The sequence below is a fragment of the Petaurus breviceps genome, unplaced genomic scaffold (assembly GCF_028583685.1).
Source record: "Petaurus breviceps papuanus isolate PSGF00001 unplaced genomic scaffold, PetGlider_PUasm1.0 175, whole genome shotgun sequence".
NCBI lineage: Eukaryota > Metazoa > Chordata > Mammalia > Diprotodontia > Petauridae > Petaurus > Petaurus breviceps.
In genome coordinates this window covers 25,267,980-25,288,918 of record NW_027185764.1, presented here as the reverse complement: position 1 = coordinate 25,288,918, position 20,939 = coordinate 25,267,980, and the positions used below count along the sequence as shown (strand labels likewise).

General features: G+C 38.7%; 1 protein-coding gene across 1 annotated transcript in view; it reads left to right on the top strand.

Moving 5' to 3' along the window:
* Positions 1-20,939, top strand: part of LOC138158751 (phospholipid-transporting ATPase ABCA3-like) — a 177,674-nt gene that overhangs the window by 127,173 nt on the left and 29,562 nt on the right. Inside the window, exons 20-24 of the mRNA XM_069084939.1 lie at positions 5,202-5,460; positions 5,638-5,842; positions 6,398-6,617; positions 15,227-15,382; positions 19,695-19,879. Of these exons, the coding sequence (XP_068941040.1) occupies positions 5,202-5,460; positions 5,638-5,842; positions 6,398-6,617; positions 15,227-15,382; positions 19,695-19,879 (1,025 nt within the window). The remainder of the gene's footprint in view (positions 1-5,201; positions 5,461-5,637; positions 5,843-6,397; positions 6,618-15,226; positions 15,383-19,694; positions 19,880-20,939) is intronic.

Here is a 20,939-nt window from a genome sequence, read left to right as displayed (position 1 = left end):
CAGCAGCTGGAGCAGACTTCAGGAGACTGGAGCACCAGCATCTGTGCAGGTTTCCAGACTTCTCAACCCATAAACATGAAAGACAAAGTAAAAGGTGAGTGTGGAACTCTATTGGAACATCAGTGGATGGAAGAGCATGTTCTGGCCCCTGCCCCCAGGGTGAGAAGTGCTGGAGGCATGGCGGCTTGGCTGCCTCAGGAGCTCCTGGCCTGCAGATTGTAGGGGGACCAAGATATCATTCAGAGGGTAATTGCTCCTGCTTTAACCTGCTTCGATCTGGTTTGCAGTCTTGGGTAGTGGTTCTGGGACAAAGCAATTTGGTACAAAGATCTCTCCATTCTGAAAGCAGAGTTCTACCATGGCAAAGAGTTCTAAATTGAAGTAATTGACTGGCAACATGAGCAAGCATGGAAACGCAATCCTACCATAGACTCCTTTTTTGGGGGACAAAAGAATCAAAGCATGGTATGGGAGGAAGACAATGAAGTCAGAACTCCAGCATCAAAAGCTCCCAAGAAAAATATGAATTGGTTACAGGCCATGGAGGAGCTCAAGAAGAATTTTGAAAATCAAGTTAAGAGAAGTAGGAGGAAAAATTGGGAAGAGAAATGAAAATGATGCAAGAAAATCAAGGAAAGCAAGGCAACAGCTTGACTAAAGAAAATAGCACCTCAAAAATAGACTAACTGAAATGGAAAAAGAGGCCCAAAAAGCCAGTGAGGAGAAGAATGCCTTAAAAAGCCGAATTTGCCTGATGGAAAAGGAATTTCAAAAACTCAGTGAAGGTAATAATTCCTTCAAAATTAGATTGGAGCTAAAGGAAGCTAATGACGTTATGAGAAATCAATATACTATAAAACAGATCCAAACAAATGAAAGAATAGAAGGAAATGTGAAATATCTCATTGGAAAAACTACTGACCTGGAAATTAGATCCAGGAGAGATAATTTAAAAATTAGTGGACTACCTAAAAGCCATGATCAAAAAAAGAGCCTAGACACCATCTTTCAAGAAATTATCAAGCAAATTTGCCCTGATGTTCTAGAACCAGAAGGCAAAATGAAAATTGAAAGAATTCAGCTATCGCTTCTTGAATTAAGATCCCCAAAAGAAAACTCTGAGGAATATTTTAGTCAAATTCCAGAGTTCCCAGGTCAAGGAGAAAATACTGCAAGCAGTCAGGAAGAAACAATTTAAGTATTGTGTAAAAATTATCAGGATAATACAAGACCTAGCAGCTTCTATGTTAAGGTATCGAAGAGCTTGGAATATGATGTTCCAGAGGTCAAAGGAGCTAAGATTAAAACCAAGAATCACCTACCCAGCAAAATTGAGTATAATGCTTCAGGGGAAAATATGGTCATTCAATGAAATAGAGGATTTTCAAGCATTTTTGATTAAAAAAAACAGAGCTTAACAGAAAATTTGACTTTTAAATACAAGAAGCAAGAGAAGCATGAGAAGGTAAACAGGGAAAAGAAATCATAAGGAGCTTATTAAAGTTGAACTATTTACATTCCTACATGGAAAAACAATAATTGTAACTCATAATACTTTTCTCAGTAGGAGGACAGTTGAAGGGAATATAAATGTGATATATATGTATACATACATATTTATGTATGTACAGGAGGGTGTAGGTGTGTATAAGTATATATGTGAGGGTGTATATGTATACATAGAGAGCACAGGATGAGTTTAATATGAAGGGATGATATCTAAAAAATAAAATAAAGAGGTGAGAGTGGAATATATTGGGAGAAGGAGAAAGGGAGAGATAGATTAGGGTAAATTATCTCATATAAAAGAGGCAAGAGAAAACTGTTACAATGGAAGGAAAGAGCAGGAAGGTAAAAGGGAATGTGACAACCTTACTCTCATTGAATTTGGCTTAAGGAGGGAGAAAATTACACACTCAGTTGGGTATCTTACCTTACAGGAAAAGAGGGGGGATAATAGAAGGGAGGGTAAATTGGGGGAGAGGATAGTTAGAAGCAAACATTTTTGAAAAGGGACAGGGTCAAAGGAGACAATAGAATAAGTGAGAGGCTGGATAGGATGGAGGAAAATATAGTTAGTCTTTCACAATATACCTGCTATGGAAATGTTTTGTGTAACTACACACGTATAACCTATATTGAATTGCTTATCTTTCCAGTGGGGCTGGGTGAGGAGGGAAGAAGGGGAAAAATTTGGAATTCAAAGTTTTAAAAACAAATGTGTATATATAAAAAAGATATACAGGCATTGGAGTATAGAAATCCGTCTTGCCCTACTAGAAAGTTAGGGGAGTGATGGGGGAGGATATAAGAGAGAGCAGATTAGGGGAAGTGGTATTCAGTAGGCTTGCTATTTTGGGGTGGGGGTAGGGGAAAGAAGGGGAGAAAAATTGTAATTCAAAATCTTGTGGAAATGAATCTTGAAAACTAAAAATAATTAAGTACATTTTTTTAAATAAAATTTTTAAAAATTAAAAATTAAAGTGGGGCACTGCTACCAACGTGGAGGGTGCACTGTCTCAAGCTTTAGGGGTTTTGTGCAGCTGTTTTCAGAGATAATTCTAGGGAACTGTAAGTTTTCAGTTCTTCCAACATAAAATGATCTAAAGAGACATGTTTACTACTCTCCTGGCCTATGCTCTGGTCTATGAGCAACCACAAGCACTGTTTTCGGCACTGGAACTATAAGGAGGGTTCCCCCTTCCACTGTGACCAAAGTTCTGCTATGCTAATGCTCCTCCTCACCCTGGGACTGCCACCCATGACTGCCACCTGAATCTGTGTATAGACAGAGTAATAGCATCCTGCCCCCCGTGCTAGCAAAGAGATCCCTATAATCTTCTGACCAGTTTTTCTACCCCCTTACCATATGTGAGCTGAGAGCTCTGGAAGCAGATGTGCTAGTGCAGCCACTCTGTGGTGTGTCATCCCCTCTCACCCAGGTTTCACAGACCTTTCCTGCTGACCTTCTAAGTTGTCTTGGGCTTCTGTGGGTTGAGAAGTCTGGAAGCTGCCACTGCTGTCACTGACTGACTCACCCCAAGGTCTGCTCCTGGTTTGTTGGGGCCCAGTCTGCACTGTTGCAGCCCATGCTGGATTGCACTCTTCTCTCACCCTGGTGCAATAGTCTGAGTTGTTTTGGGTTGCAAAATTGTTTCAGTACATCTTTTTGTGTGTTCTGCCACCCTAGAATTTGCTTAGAGTCATTATTTAAAGGTATTTGGAGGGGTTTCAGGGAGAGCTCAAGTGAGTCCCTGCCTTTACTCTATCATCTTGGCTCTGCCTCCCCATTAACCTTTATCTTGGAACAGCAAATCATGCAGCCAAATTCCGTTATTCACAGTAAAATTCAGAATTTACCAAGTGGGAAAATTTCTTGTTCCAAAAGAAAATAGCAAAATAGTGAATCTGAGTCAAAAGAATTCTGCCATTGCATTTGTTACAAGAGAACTGGCTCTTTAACTGCCAGAACAGATCTCAAAAATTTGGACTTTTCAGGAGAAATGATAAATATTGGAGGAGATGTGGGAAAATTGGAACACTAATGCATTGTTGGTGGTGCTGTGAACTGATCCAACCATTCAGGAGAACAATTTGGAACTATGCCCAAGGTGCTATAAAACTGTACATAGCCTTTGATCCAGCTATACCACTACTAGGTCTGTATCCCAAAGAGATTATAAAAAAGGGGAAAGGAGTCACATGTACAAAAATATTTATATCAGCTCTTTTTGTGGTAACAAAGAATTGGAAATTGAAGGGATGCCCATCAATTGAGGGATGATTGAACAAGCTGTGGTATGTGAATGTAATAGAATACTGTTGTGCTACAAGAAATGATAAGCAGGTAGATTTCAGAAAAACCTGGAAAGACTTGCATGAATTGATGCTGAGTGAGATGAGCAGAACCAAGTAAACATTGTACATGGTAACAGCAACACTGTATGATGACCAGCTTAGATAGACTTAACTCTTTTCAGCGACACAGTGATCTAAGACAGTTCCAAAAGACTCATGATGGGAAATGCTTTCTGCATCCAGAGAAAGAACTATGGAGTCTGAATGCAGATCAAAGCATACTAGTTTCTTTTTTTTCTAGTGGTTTTTCCCTTTTGTTCTGATTCTCCTTTCACAACACTACTAATGTCTAATAAGATTTACATGTATAGCCTATATCAGATTACGTGCTGTCTGAGGGAGAGGAAATGGGGAAAAGATTTGGAACTCAAAATCTTATAAAAGAGAATGTCAAAAACTAAAAATAAATAAATATAATTAAAATTTTTTTAATATCCCTTCTAAAGAAATTGGACCAAACTATAAGTCCTCAAAGAGGAGCTGGAAAATCATTACAAGTCAAGGGAGGGGATTGGGAGAAACTATGATGTCACAATAAACAATATGAATTGAAGGTCAATGGTATGTCCTTCTCTTAATTCTCTTGTGTTTTTTCTGACTGAGAAGGTAGCACATAACACAGGCAGTTAGAAAATAATTTGAAAATTATTATTAGAAAATAATAAATTCATTTGTCTTGGAACTTCTGGTCTCAAAGCCTGATGTCTAAACATTAAGATTTGGGAAAAGGCATGATCTACTTTATCATCTTACATGCAACAATTTGTGGATTTTCCCCATAGAAACAGAGATGTAGAACTAAAAGGTACCTCAGAGGTTCTTTGTTCCAACCCCCTCATTTTACAGATGAGGAAACTAAGGTCAAAGGAAGTTAACTAGCATGCCCAAGATTGCATAGGCATTAAGAGTCAGATGTGGATTTGAATCCACTGGCTCTGCCAGTGACCTTTTTGCTATTACACTATCTCTGCACTGATAATTTAGCTGAAAAGACAAAACAAACAGGAAGCCCTGGAAGCACATGGTTTGCCTTAAACATTCAAAGAATAATAATTTCCTGCTCTGCACAATCCCATTGGATTGGAAATTTTATTTAACACTAACCTGACCAGGATGTATGGAGTATGCATGCTAGAGTAACTTTAGCTTACTGCTATAGCCCAGTTTCACAGATACTGTTCACTCTGTGCTGTATCAGAGTTGCCCCTGTAGCCTTAGGAGAGGTTAGTGGCCCTTATAGTAATGTTTATTCTTCCCAAGCATAATTATCCCTCAAGGAGAGGGATCACATCTTATTATATGATGTATATTGGCAACAGAACATTATGGCTTCCCCATCCTAGGTGACATAGAAGAGTTCCTCTTGAATGGTAGACTGTGCAGTGACCGATGCCTCGTTGCATTTGATGTTGTTTCCGGAGAAAACAAGACAACAATCACTGCTTTTTTCAACAATCAGGCATACCATTCGCCTGCAGCAGCCTTGGCATTGGTGGACAACATCCTACACATGGCACGTAATGGTCCTAGCACTTCCATTAAAATCTACAATAAGCCTCAACCTCGAAGTGCCATCAAAGCTGCAAGGGAAGAATACCATAAGTATGTATCCTTTTTTTTCTCTCCTTGTTTTATTGTTTTCAGATCATTAATACTTCTTCCTAACATTTTGTACCTTTAAATATAATACTTTGGAAGGTGGCTGCTGATATGAATCAATCTTCCCTGCTGCCAGTCTACTAGGCCATACTGATATGTCTCCATATCCCTCTCCCACAGGGGCAGTCGTGGACATGAAATTGCCTTCAGTTTGTTCTTTGGTATGGCTGCCTTGGCCAGTAGCTTTTGTCTCCTAACAGTCACTGAGAGAATCATTAAAGCAAAACATCTCCAATTTGTGAGTGGTGTACGAATTATTAATTTCTGGCTCTCTGCCTTTTTGTGGGACCTCTTCAACTTTATCATCCCTTGCCTCCTGCTATTGGTGAGTATTGGAGGAGTGTGTGTGTGTGTGTGTGTGTATCTTCCCCTTCCAGCAATACTATTCTGTTCTGGAATCTAGCCACAAAAGCTAAGGTTAGCCAGAGTGGCTCTTGCTGCTGAGAAGCTACTTTCTGAGCAGCCTTTCTCTGTCCCCTTCCTTGGTAGAAGAAAATTTACTTCCTGACATTTTAGTGTCTGCAGAAGTCTAGTCCTGGTCCCTTTGTTCACTGATGTGTGCTAGTCACAAAGCCCTCGACATTGTTGTTTTCATACAACCTTCCTACTCTAATGCCTCTCTTGACAAAAGGGACAAAACAAAACTGTTAAAAAAAAAAAAAAAGTAAGAAAGTGCTGGCTTCTTGGTGCTTTGTGTTTTCCCTTTGATGAGCTAGGTTTTTTAAAGGTAGTTAAAATAGTTTGGCTGAATAATAGTTTCATATCCCTACCTTTTAAAGTGGAACTGTCAGTTTCTTTCTCTTGGGTTCTTAGCTGATTTATATTCTCCTCATTCCTTAACCCATGATTCCTATCTGTGTGTTTTGTTTCTTTGTTTTAGGTTGTATTCAAATTATGTGATGTGAAAGCTTTCATTGACGACTATCACGCAGCAGATATCTTATTAATCTTCATGCTATATGGCTGGTCCATCATCCCCCTCATGTACCTGATGAGCTTCTTATTTTCTGGTAGCGCCACTGCCTATGCCAAACTTGTTGTATTCAACTTCTTTTCAGGCATCATCAGTTTCCTCTTTGTCTACATGGCAGAATCTAATGGTAAGGGTGACAGCACTTGCCTTTCCTCTCCCTTCAGCTATCCTCTTCCCAATGAAGTTCTTCCCAGAGGGAAGCAATAAATGAGGGAGGAGAAACATTTTAAGATAAGGAAATTAATAAACAGGCATTGAAAATTTATGACTATCATAAATCTTGCCCAGATTGGAGCAGATGATAGCTAACAATCTTTCCAAATAGGTTCTCTGATTCCTTGAAGACTCAAGTTGAGGCTAGAGAAATAAGGCAGAATAGATCTTAGTTTAAGAAACAGGCTGAAATAATACATTTCCTTTTAACCCTCTAATCCAGTGATTTGTGTTACTGATTTTGGTTCTGTCAGTAGAAGTAGTTAAAGCATTTCTTTCCTGAAAATCTTCTCAAGACAATACTACTGACAAATAAAATGAGTGATCTAATGAAATGTGCATAAAGAGGATTCTTGGATGGAAAGTCTAAAGTAGGAATAAGTACAGTCAATCCTCAACTTTTATGGAGGTAACATTCCTAGAAAATGACATAAAAGTAAAAAATGGGAATGTTGATACATTGAGCCCATAAGAAATGGAAAGTTAAGTTCCCATGACCACCAAAAACTATAATCTTTCACTAGAAATCACTGAAAATATGCTTTTCTACATACATTTCTTTGTAATAAAACATTAATTCTAATAATATGCACTTTTCTTAACACAGTAACCATGAAATAACCAATGAAATGCAGTACACAAAATAACATTGGTAATATGCAAAACATTTTTCTCACTAGTAATTCCCTAAAATTCTGAAATCCTTTGTACCAATACCTCAATTTAAAAAAGTAGATTTCAGACAATGTTCAGTTTTCATAACATGGAATCTACAGTATCACAAGACTGTGCAACAAATAAAATTCTCAAAACAAAAACTTTTTTTAACCTGAATCTTACCTTCCACTGTGTCAGATGGTGGTATGAAGACATTGCACTGTATACTATGCTGCTGTAAACCTCTCTACCTTGGCTTCCCTCTTATTGGAAGACACCAAGACTGGTGAGGTCTCAACACCACCTCCAGCACTCTGTCCTTCACAACTGATGGATGGCATTGAAGATTGTGAAGGACACACCCGCATGAAATAATAGATCAACTCCACAAACTTGAATGTATTGCACCTCTCATTTTTTTTCTCTCCTAAACATAGCTGCAAATAAAACCACGCAAATGCTTGAAGTCATAAATTTAAATGCATGAATGTTGACGATTGACTGTATATGATACTTCTGGCAGTGTAGATTGTTCACATATTTTGTAGAAGATCATTATAAACCCTGGTTTATTTGTTGGGGAAACAGAAAGAGGTAACAATTTTATTTTATGTAGAAAATAAGAAAGGGAGCAAAATTTCTCCACTAATGAAATTTCAGTTATTTCTGATAGCACTGTACCCATATGTGTATTATATAAAATCAGAGTTCTGTAAATGTTTTTGGTCCAATATATTTCAAATGGACATGATTCAAAGGATATCATCTGTGTGTCTCAGCCACCATATCTCTTACATCCAAATGCTTCCCTCTTTCCAACCCAAATGATGAGGAAATCCACAGCAACCAATTTCTCTTTTTTCCAAATCAGAGGTTGCTAGACCCTCTAGCCTAAAAGATAATGAACTGAGATATGCTTCCTTCCATTTCCTCCGAATGACAAATACAAACACTATTAATATAGAAAATCCTATACAAAGTAATGAAAAGTAGAACTAGAAGTACTAATCAGAACCATGTGAAAAAATATTATTTAAAAAACAGTAGTTCAGGGGCCTACAAAAGGGCTGGGCAAAGATTTTGTACTCTACCGCTACCACTGTGTGTAGCTAGGTGGTATAGTGAATGGAATATATAGTGAAGTGGAATGCCAGGCCTGGAGCTAGGAAGACCTGAGTTCAAATCTAGTCTCAGACATTTACTGGCTGTGTGACCCTGTACAAGTCATTTAACCTCTGTTTGCCTCAGTTTCCTCAACTATATAATGGGGATAATAATAGCACATTCCTCCCAAGGTTGTTGTAAGGTTCAAATGAGAAAATACAAAGTATTTAGCACAGTGCCTAACACATAGTGGACAGTTAGTAAATGCTTCTTTCCTTCCTTCCTTCTTTCTTTCCTTCTTTCCTTCCTTCCTTCTTTCTTTCCTTCCTCCCTTCTTTCCTTCCCCTACAGTCTTACTAAATAAAACTCTGGGATGATTTACACGGACCTAGAACAGCAATCAAGGGCATTAGGAAAAAATGTACTTAACCCAACTGAAATAGCATAGTGAATCTAAGGAATTAAAACAGAAGCAGAAACAAAGGCATTCAAAACAAACTTCACCTAACCCTAAGATGGCTGCTGCTATCTCAATGTGACTCTTAGTCTAGACTAGCCCTTGTGTCTAGGATCCTCCACTGTCAGTTCAACAGAGGAAAAAATGGAGTAGAATACAGCCAGAGCTCACAGCAGAGCATAGAAAACACAAGTGACAATATTATTGACAGAGGGGACTCCATCTCTCTATCCAGTCCTAGGAGTATGAATTACATATGTGTGTTTCCTGTGTGTATGCCCTCTCCCACTAGTGGTATGGGAAATTCTGGGATAGTGTGTCATGGGGATGGGGAGGGGGGATGTTCCTTGTTAACTTCTTGGACATCTGTTTACTTAAATTAATGACTTTTACTTTAAAACAATATGTCAGGGGCAGCTAGGTGACACAGTGAATAGAGCACCAGCCCTGGAGTCAGGAGGACCTGAGTTCAAATGTGGCCTCAGATACTTAACACAAAAACTAGCCATGTGACCTTGGGCAAGTCACTTACCCCCAATTGCCCTGCCTTCCCCCTTAAAAAAAACAACAACAATATGTCCTTTTATTGTTCTAGTAAGAAAAAAAACAGTGGGAGCTGTTGAACTATGGATTTGAATAGATGCAGACCTAAAATGTGCCTTGAACCTGGAATAACTTTCAGAGACCTCATATGTAAGGAGATGAAAAAAAAAACCAGTAGGCACAGCCCCCACTCTTTAAGCTCTGATATTCTTGCAAAAATCACTAAGGACATTCTAAATCAGGGGAAATGAAAAGGGCAAAGAAAGGAGTTATTAGGTCATATGCAGGACACTATTGGTTTGACTACAATGAAGTGTTCCTTGGGTTAGGAAGTAGATGAAAGCAATCAATACTCAAACCTTTAAAATACATGATTAACAATGTCACTTCACAGGGCAGCCAGGTAGCACAGCGAGTAAGAACACCAGCTCCAGTGTCGGGATGACCTGGGGATCGAATCCCGAGCTCAGACACTTAGCACCCACCCAGTAACACCTGGCCATGTAACCTTGAGCAAGTTACTTAACCCCAATTGCTTAGGGGCGGCCAGGTGGCTCAGCGAGTAAGAGCACCGGCTCCAGTGTCAGGATGACCTGGATCAAATCCGGGCTCAGATACTCAGCACCACACCCAGAAATAAGTAACCTTGAGCAAGTTACTTAACCCCAATTGCTTTAAAAAAAAAACAAAAACGAATGTCCCTTCACTCAAAAGGTTAGGGGAACCTCTGAAAGTTTGGTTTTGTGTTGTATCTGAGGCCAGATTTGAACTCAGGTCCTGCTGACTCCAGGTCCGGTGCTCTATATACTGTGCTACCTAGCCACCCCCTCTCCCCTCTTTTCTTAACCTCTTATAATCTGGCTTCCAGCCTCATCATACCACTGAAACTGCTCTCTTCAAAGTTACTAATGATCTCTTAGTTGCCAAATCCAACAGCCTTTTCTCTGTCCTCATTCTCTTTGGCCTCTTTGTAGCCTTTGGCACTGTGGTCACTCTTTCCTCCTTGATACTCATGTCTCTATAGATTTTCAGGACACCACACTCTCCTGGTTCTTCACATTACATACTATGAACAATTAATGAATAGCAAGTTTAGAAGCATAAAATTCAGACCCGACATGTTCATGTTGTGCCTTCCCTGCACTTCCCGAAGCACAGATTCTGCACTGGGGGTGCTCACTTGGTGTTGTCCTAGTTGTAGCACCTACTTCCAGGACTTGTTGCTGCCATAATCCTTTTCTTTTCTGATCTCTGCTATCTCTTTTTCATAATTCATCCCCTCAGATCTAGGTTCTCCCTGCATTCCAATATGCGAGATGATCTGATAAAACCATGTAGGATGTGCCATCACTCCTCCATCCAGTACCTGGGCCACATGTGTATTATAACAAGGGCCTTCTGAAGACAATAAATAATTATTTTGTCTTTCTGTTGTATTGTGTTGTGTTTTTTAATGTTATTTTTAATTTTTGGAATAAAATAAACATTTCCACAACATAGTACAGTAAAAAAGATGATTGTACATGAAACTACTAATCTACTATGCACAACTTACTATTACTTTCAAATATGCAACAAAATTATCATGTAAATTTTTTTCTTTCCTCCTCCACACCCCACCCTAGAGATGGCTACCATTAGACACAAATAGGTGTGTATGTGTGTGTGTATATGTGTGTGTACAAACATATATCTGTGTGTATATATACATGTATATACCTGTTTGTATATATATAAATATATACATATACACATATACATATATATGTAAAATTATTCTATACATACTTCTACTTATCAGTTCTTTCTCTGGATGCAGATAGTCTTTCTTCATATGTCCTTGATAGTTAATTTGGGTATTTATAATAAACAAAATAACTTAATCAAATTCATTCTTAAAACAATATTGCTATTACTGTATTCAATGCTTTCTTGGTTCTGCTCATTTAGGTCTTCATTATTTTTTTTTAAACAATTGGGGTTAAGTAACTTCCTCAAGTTTACATGGCCAGTTATTTCTGGGTGTGGTGCTAAGTATCTGAGCCCAGATTCGATCCCCAGGTCATCACAACACTGGAGCCAGTGCTCTTACTCACTGAGCCACCTGGCCACCCCTAAGCAAATGGGGGTAAATAACTTGCTCAAGGTTACATGGCCAGGTGTTTCTGGGTGGGTGCTAAGTGTTGGAGCCCGGATTCGATCCCCAGGTCATCCCGACACTGGAGCCAGTGCTCTTACTCGCTGTGCTACCTGACCGCCCCGTCTTCATTATTTTTTGCAAACCTTTACATGTTTTTCTATAATCAGTGAGCTCTTCATTTCTTGTAGCATGGTAGTATTCATCACAATCATATATTGTGTTGTATTAGTATTTATTAATTTATAAACCAAAAATAAAAGAAAATGATCCAGTAAAGACGAAATTGGTATAAAATGTAAAATCATTGAAGTTAGTAGTCTTTTTTTTCATTTTTCAAATGTTTTATTAACTTCTGATTTACATCATTAATTTCCACCAGACTTTGAGTTGAAGATTCTCTCCCCATTTTTCCCCTACCCACCACCCCAGAATAGCAGTCCCACAAGATATCCCCTCCTTCAATCTGCTCTCTCCCATATCTTCTCCCACACCCCCTTAGACTTTTCCAGTAGGGCATGGTGAATCTCTATGCCTATGCCTAGTGCCTGTATATCTTCTTTCCCAATTACATGTAAGATAGTATTAATAATAGTGTATATATATGTATATATATATACACACACACATACACATACACATATATACGTATATATATACACATACACATACATATATATATATATATATATAATTTTAAACATTTGATTTTAAAACTTTGAATTCCAGATTCATTCCCTTCCTCCCTTGTCACCCACCCTTATTGGGAAGATAAGCAGTTCAGTATAGATTGTACATGTGTAGCTAATATAAAACATTAACATAGTAGATATATTGTAAAAGACTGACTATATTTCCCTCCCTCCTATCCTACCACCCACTTGTTCTATTCTCTACTTTGATCCCGTCCCTTTTCAAATGTGAGTGCTTCCAACTTCCCTCCCCTCCAGCCTGCCCTCACTTCCATCATCCCCCCTCCCAACCCCTTCCCCTCTACTCTCCTGTAGGGTGACATACCCTATATAGTGTGTATTTCATTCCCTCCCTGAGCCAAATTCAATGAGAATAAGGTTGACCCATTCCCTTTTGCCTTCCTATTCTTCCCCTCCATTGTAACCCTTTTCCCTTGCCTCTTCTTTATGAGATAGTTTACCCCATTCTGTCTCTCTCCATCTCCTCTCATTATATTCCTCTCTCACCTCTTAATTTTACCTTTTAAGTATCATCCCTTCCTATTAAATTGGTCCTGTGCCATCTATCTATGTATATCTGTACACATACATACACATTCACATATGTATTCATATGCCCATATATCCTCTGATATAGACATATATATGTATATATATTTATATTCCCTTCAACTATTTTCATACTGCAAAAAGTTTAATCAGTTACAATAATTGTTTTTCCATGTAGGAATGCTAATAGTTCAACTTTGATAAGTTCCTTATGATTTCTTTTCCCTGTTTACCTTCTCAAGCTTCTCTTGCTTCTTATATCTAGATGTCAAATTTTCTATTCAACTCTGGTTTTTTTCATTAATAATGCTTGAAAGTCCTCTATTCCACTGAATGACCATGTTTTCCCCTGAAAGATGATACTTAGTTTTGATGGGTAGGTGATTCTCGGTTTTAATCCCTGCTCCTCTGCCTTCTGTAATATCCTATTTAAGGCCCTTCAATCCTTCAGTGTAGAAGCTGCCAGATCCTGGGTTATCCCGATTGTGTTTCCACTTCTTCCTGGCTGCTCGTTATATTCTCTCCTTGATCTGGGAATTCCGGAACCTGGCTAAATATTCCTAGGACTTTTCTTTTGGGGATCTTTTTTAGGAGGTGATTGGTGGATTCTTTCCTCTATTTTGCCTTCTGGTTCTAAAACATCAGGGCAATTTTCCTTGAGAATTTCTTGGAGGATGATTTCTAGGTTCTTTCCCTGATCATGGCTTTCAGGTAGTCTAATAATTTTTAAATTCTCTCTCCTGGATCTATTTTCCAGGTCAGTGGTTTTTCCCATGAGATATTTCATATTGCCTTCTATTCTTTCATTTGTTTGGATCTGTTTAACATCATCTTGATTTCTCTTAAAGTCACTAGCTTCCCTTTGCTCCAATATAAATCTGAGGGAATGATGCTCTTCATTGAGCTTTTGAGATACTTTTTCCATCTGGCAAATTCAGCTTTTCAAGGCATTCCTCTCCTCATTGCCTTTTTGAGCCTCTTTTGCCAATTGAGTCAGTCTGTTTTTTAAGGTATGATTTTCCTCAGTCAGGCTGTTGACTCTCATTTTGTAATTTTCTTGCATCGTTCTCATTTCTCTTCCCAATTTTTCCTCCACTTCTCTTATCTGCTTCTTAAGGTCCTCTGTGGCCTGTAACCAGCTCATATTTTCCTTTGAAGCTTTTGGTGCAGGAGTACTGTCTTCACTGTCTTCCTCCTGTTTCATGCTTTACTCCTTTTTGTCCCCAAAACAGGAGTCTAATGTTGGAGTCTTATGTTTGTTTTGCTTCCTTTGTCTGGTCATGTCACCCTTCAGTCACTTGACCCCTGGGCTTTTTGCTACAGTAGGACTCTGCCACCAGTCAGGGGAGTTTTCGTCCTAAATTCTGGGGTTCTCTCAGGTCCTCTCCAGAGGTATTAGTTGGGTGCCCTCTCTGAGGCCTCCACATGCTCTGGCAAGCTGGTCACACACCCCAGGACCTCCACCCTAGACTGCAATCCAGAACCAAGAAGATTAAAGCAACAGCGATTACCCCTCAGACTGGTCGCCTACACTCTGCAGGCCAGTAGCTGAAGCTGCAACGTGAGCCTGCACAGCGTTTCAGGGGTTTCTCACCCTGGGGGCAAAAGCTGACACACTTTCAACTACTGGTCCCAAAGTCCACACTGCACTGACCTCTCACTTTGTCGTTCGCATCTATGTGTTGATGAATCTGGAAATGGCCACAGCTGCTGGTGATCTGGAGTCCCTCCAGACGGTGGCTGGTTGGGCCTCCCTGGAGCTAAAACCTCAGCTCATGAATGGCTGAGCTCAGCTCCCAGAGCACTGTGCTGGCCACTTGCTGCTGACCTGCCAGGCTGTCCTCAGTGGGAGGTTAGCTTCTCTGTGTCATTTTGTCGGTTCTGCAGCTCCAAAGTTTGTTCAGAGTCCCGTTTTAGATGGATTGGGGAAGGTGGAAGCCAGAGCCCTATGGAAGTCCTACTTCTACTCCACCATCTTGACTCTGCCCCCTGAAGTTAGTAGTCTTAAGAATAAACAAAAATGACTCATCCCTTAAGAGGCTGACAACCCTTGTCTTAGGCTATATCCCCTCTAGCAATTTCACTTCCTTACCTGACCCCTGAGTCAAAATGGAAACTAGATAATTGGTTCAGGTTGTCTTCCTCATCACAGAAAGAGCAGTCATAACCTAAAAATATTCACTTGTACCCAAAGGCTATTTCAGAACTCTATCATGATTGATATATAACTATAGAACCAGCTATCAGGAAAAGAAATTTACTGGTAAGTGGTATTTTTCAAGTATCACATGTAGCTTAGAAATTCCATGAGCCTAATTTGTGTGTCTTAGGGGGGGTGTCATATTTCTTGCAATAGAAAGTAATCTATAACTTTTCCATCGTAGTGGTAATAATGGCGAATTCCTCCATTAAAGCCTTGGATAATCTATTTCTGATATTTCCCAATCACAACTTGGGGCAGTCTATCAGTGGATTTTATGAAAATTACAAAGCCCAGAAATACTGTACCTCGGTTGCTTATACAGATTGTGAAAAGAAAGGTGAGTATCCAAGCTCAAGTAAGTTTCTTCTCTCTAGCTTCCATATTTAATAACTGAAGGAGAAGAGATGGTGTGTCATTAAGACCACTGTCAGTACAGAAATTATTTCCCCAGCTTGGGGACACTCTGTGAAGCAATTTAAGACCTCAAGGAAGACATAAAGGGCAGATGCTTTAGAGGTGTTGGTAGTAGTTTGCTTTCCAGAAAGTTAATGACATTGATTCTTTCTGACCAAGAGGACACTGCTAAACAGGAGTAGGGTAATAGGGCTCAATATCTAAACTTCTGACAGAAAGCAAGTAGTCAAACTCTGTGTCCGTGGGGAAAAGTAGTTTACAGATACCTTAGCCTCTTTAATCCATTAAAAATCTTAAGACTGTGACTCATAAGCTGAATATTTTAGAATAGAAAAAGAACAAGATTGGGTGGCTAGGTCAGGAGGTCCTGAGTTCAAATCCGGTCTCAGACACTTAACACAAAAACTAGCCATGTGACTTTGGGCAAGTCACAACCCCAATTGCCTTCCAAAAAAAAAAATAAAAAAAGAACAAGAAATTAATGAGCTATTAAGCCAGCCAACATTAGCTTAGGTTTAATTCCTGTTCTTTCTGACCAGTGAATTATTCCAAGAGGTCTGGCTTTGTGGGTTCCCCAGGGTCTAGTTCCTGTTAGTGGTGTAGCCTTGATAGTTCGGACATGGATGATAGTAACTGATGGGAACCCTAAAACAAAAGATTTTAAGGCAGCCCGAAATAAACTAGACTAGTCTTAAAATGTCTGTCATATTGGAGAAAAAGGCAAGAAAGTCTTCATCTCAAACAAAAACCCAGGTGAAAATCTTGTCTTCTTCACTAAAACTTCCACATAGTGGCCTCTAATTGTTTTTCAGTAAAGCTAGTATGTAGGTTAAATTAGCCCAGCTCTATGGAGTACCTGCCTACACATTCAAGTAGCTATTTCATGGAAAGGGGGACAGAGGGTGGGGTGAGGGGGGTGGAAGGGGATTATGGACAATGTTATTTAATGAACTACATGCAAGCTCAACTGTCCATAGTCTAAAATATTTCCTTGTAAATCTTTTATTTATCTATAAATAATTGAAAGTTATTATTGTATCAGATCATGAGTGACAATAAGAGAGGCAAGCCAGAATAGTCTTTTCAGTAATCTGTTTATACCTAGGGAACATTAGTTATACCTAGAGGCAACATGGTATATTAGATAGAATGACAGTAGACCCAATTTCAAATTCTTCCTCAGAAATTTCATAGCAAGTCTATTTTAACAAGTCATTTAACCTCTTGGGTTCTTCATCTATAAAATGAGGAGTTTGGGCTCAATGATCTTTAAGATCTGTTTCATCTCTAAAGCTATGATTCTGTGAGTCTATGATACACATTGAAGGTATGAACATTAAGTGGTCAGTTCGTGTAGGAACAAGTACATGAATACCACAAGTCCACATCACTGACCAGTTAATTAGCAAAAAAAGGAGGGAAGCAAGCAGGCAGCAGGATTCCAGTTCACAGGCAAGTAATGAATCAAGTATGTATTTATTAAGCATCTACAGCTTTCCAGGTACTGCGATAGGTGCTGGGGATACAAGGACAGAATTTAAATTCTCCTTACCCTCAAGTAGCTTATATTCTAATAAAGGAAATACATGTATACATACATGTAACTACATATTAAATACATATATAAAATATAGGTTAATTTGGAGGGGAAATGGCACTAGGAACCAGGAAGTTAAGAAAGGCTTCATGTAAAATGGAGCGTGTGAACTGAGTTTGGAAAGAAAAAAGAGATTTTAAGAGGCAGAAGTGAAGAGGGAATGCATTCTAGGTATGAGGTCTAGACGAGACTAGAACTATAAAACTCATACAAGAAATAACAAGAAAGGCATCTTGGTTGGACGCTAGAGTCAGCATGACTGAGGCAAGGGGAAAGGGATTAGGGGAATTATCACTACAGGCTGGACACATACGGAACACAAAAAACATGGACCCAGGCACCCAGGTCAGGAACCCTGGCTTGAAGAGGACTGAGACAGAAGCCAAAAACCAGAAGTTAAAAGGAACTGGGGATTCAGTGCCATCGAGAAGAGTATCATTAGGTTAGCAAGGAGCTCTAAGCAACAGTGTTATGACCCCAGAGAACATTTGGCTTCTGTTGTTTTTTATGCTACCTGCTCAGTGACAGATGACTGTCAAAAGCATGTGATTATGTAAAAATGCCACCTGCTTTGGATTTTGAGGGAAGAAAAGGTCTACTCTCCAGGTGTGGGGAGCATGCAGCCTCAAGGCCACTGCAGTTGAGGACCTAAAGGGCCACATGTGGCCTTGAGGCTGCAGGTTCCCTACCCCTGGCCTAGACCACCCAGAAAGTGATAAAAATTGTTGAGAAATTTATCTTCACTCTTTGCCCCATACAGTGACATTCCATTCCCCTACTTCAGTTAACCAGCAAATGTATGTATATATGTGGATACATATATATCTAAAAAGTTTTAAATTATATGCTAATACAGAGATGTCTGTATTAGCAGCTGGCAGCAACACTACTAAGTATTATTCAAGCCAGATTAAAATATAATTGGGAAACATTTAACAAAATAAATAAAAATACATTAAAACATACATAACATTACATTTTAAAACTAAGTTAAAGGGCAGGTAGGTGGTGCAGTGAGTAAAGCGCCGGCCCTAGAGTCAGGAGGACCTGAGTTCGGATGCGGCCTCAGACACTTAGCACATACACACACACACACACACACACACACACACACACACAAACAAAACCTAGCCGTGTGACCTTGGGCAAGTTACTTAACCCCAATTGCCCTCCAAAAAACAAAAAATAAAAATAAAAATTAAGTCAATATGTGGCATGCAGGGGTCTTTATGAACACTTAGTGGCCTTCTCTATTTTGACTGCACTGTTCTCTGTCTTGTAATAGCCCCAAAGGCTCTTTTTCCTTTATAAGGCTTCCCACTCTTCTTATAAGCTAGGTCTCCTCTAGCATTTTTTTTTCCTTACCTGATCCTTGAACAGAGGGTTAAGAAATTGTATAAATAGTACCTGTTATTTTTCTTATCACAAGAGAGTGGGTCAATATCCTTTCACCTGAAAGGTTCAGAAAGAATTTGTTCCTAATCATTTATAATTAGTGTGATTAAGTTTCATTATCTCTGACTTTAGAAATTATCTCAATCCTTTTATAAATGTTTTATGGGGCTTAGAGGTTTCCACAAAAGAGATAGTCAGTGAGACAACAGCTTTTATCTGGCACTTTTTAACTCTCATAATGGAAGGTATAAGGACCAACTTGACATCTGGGGCATGGTACACAGCCAAGGGAAGTTGAGGCAAGCATCACAGACCCTAGGGAGGAAATAACCAGATCTCTGAAGAAACAGGGTATATCCATGACTCAGGCAGGAGCCCCAGATATTAAGGTAAGATCCAGGACTTTTTTTAATGTGTACCTGTATCTATGTGCAGATAGGTGAGAAAGATATATAAGGATTAAAACTACATAGCAGCAGAAAAAAATTATTGACATTGATAGCTCATTTAGTAACCAAACAAGAAGAAAAAAAACCTAAAATTAGATTACATTTAAGTTAATTGTTTACCATTTATGTCTTACAACTATGTAATACCATAGGAAAAATAAGATTTGTAAAGCATTTTCCTCTTATCAGCCCCATGAGATAGTTAGTGTAAATATTGTCATAATTACCCCTGTCCTGAGGGGTTAATTACTTGTGACATATATCTGAGGTAGAATAAAAAGACCTAAAAAAAATAATTTAAAAAAAATTTTTTTTTAGGTTATAAAAAAAAGGGGGGTAGGGGAACAGCTAGGTGGCACAGTGAGTAAAGCGCAGGCCCCAGAGTCAGGAGGACCCTAGTTCGGTTCTAGCCTTAGACAATTAACACCCACACACAAAAAAACTAGCCGTGTAACCTTGGGCAAGTTACAATTGCCCTCCAAAAGGCAAAAAAAAAAAAAGAATAAAAAGACCTATCCAGTCTTCAAGTCCAGCACATTTATCACTACACCATACTATCATTTTATTAAATACACTCCTGACATTTTTTCCTTTGTTATATTATCATGATAAATGCTGTCCAGTCTTCCTCATTTATATAGATTATATAGAATGATCATCACAACTTTAAAAAATTAGAGGGATAATAAATAAATAAAGGAATAATAAAATAAAGAGAACCTTTCCAAATATAGTAGATAAGGAAGAAAGAAATCAGATCACCCCATGAGTACATCTCTTTCTGTTATCCTCAGGTATTACATATGAGGAGAATATTTATTCGTGGATGGGTCATGGGATTGGAAAATATGTTGCTTCAATGGCTCTCTCAGGCTTCTTTTTCCTTCTCCTACTTTTTCTTATTGAGAGCCAAGCCTGGAAATTCAGAAACAAATTGAGTCGCTGTATATTCTTTCGATGTTACACAAACTGGCGTAAGGTAAGTGATTAAGCATGTTATTTATGAACATAAAATTTCATTACATTCATAAACATAAGACTTTTCATAGAACATGGAATTTTTCCTCCCATTGTACTGGCCCCTGTATAGTACATGTTAGCTGCCATCAAGTGGAAGGAGAAACTTATACATATCCCAGCAGTCAGGGATTTCTCTTAGTAATCAAAATATAAGTATGACACTTTATAATATCATTAGATTATTTATTTAGAGCTGGGCAGAGACCTTGAAGACCACTCAGTACAAACCCCTCATTTTTCAGATGAAGGAACAGAGGCAAAGTAAATGGTCAAAGTGGGATTTGAACCTAGATCCTCTGACTTCAAATCCATTGACCTTTTAGCCGGACCATGCTGCTTTTGACACATACAAAAAACCTTTTATTCATTTACATCCAATATTTTTATGCATTTAAATAGACATAATACTAACAACATGTTCATAGTTTGAAATAAAACATATATATAAATTAAGCTGATAATTTTCTGTCCTTTACCTCTAGACTAGTTTCTTTGGCTTTATTCTAGTTCATGGCTTTGTTAAATGACTTTTGTCTTATGTAACTCTATAACTGTCTGAATTTTGGTCTCAGAGTAATACAACATCTCGTACTGCTTTTTTCTGTGGGGTAAGGGAAGGTGAGGAGGGTGGGAGAGAGGAAGAATATGAGAGGAAGGACTTTAAACTTTTACTGCTTAGCTTCTTATTTCCATGAACCATGATATCATCATTATGGGTACTCCCTCCTTTAATACAGATCAAAACCTCTTTGTGCCTTTGTTTCTATGACTAACAGATTTCATTTCCTGGGTGTGAATTTTCTGGTAATGAAATGAGTTTCCTCGAACTTAACTAAGGTGGTCCACAGTGTCTGTCACTGTGTCTGGGTACTATTCAGGCTTGTACTTTAATGATAACTAATTATTTAATCTTATAAGTAAATGATAAATGGCACTGATACTACTCAGGAGGAATAGATTTTTTTAGGGGTTTCAGTAAGCAGTAAACCAAAAGGAAAAGTAGGCTTCTAAGGGGGAAA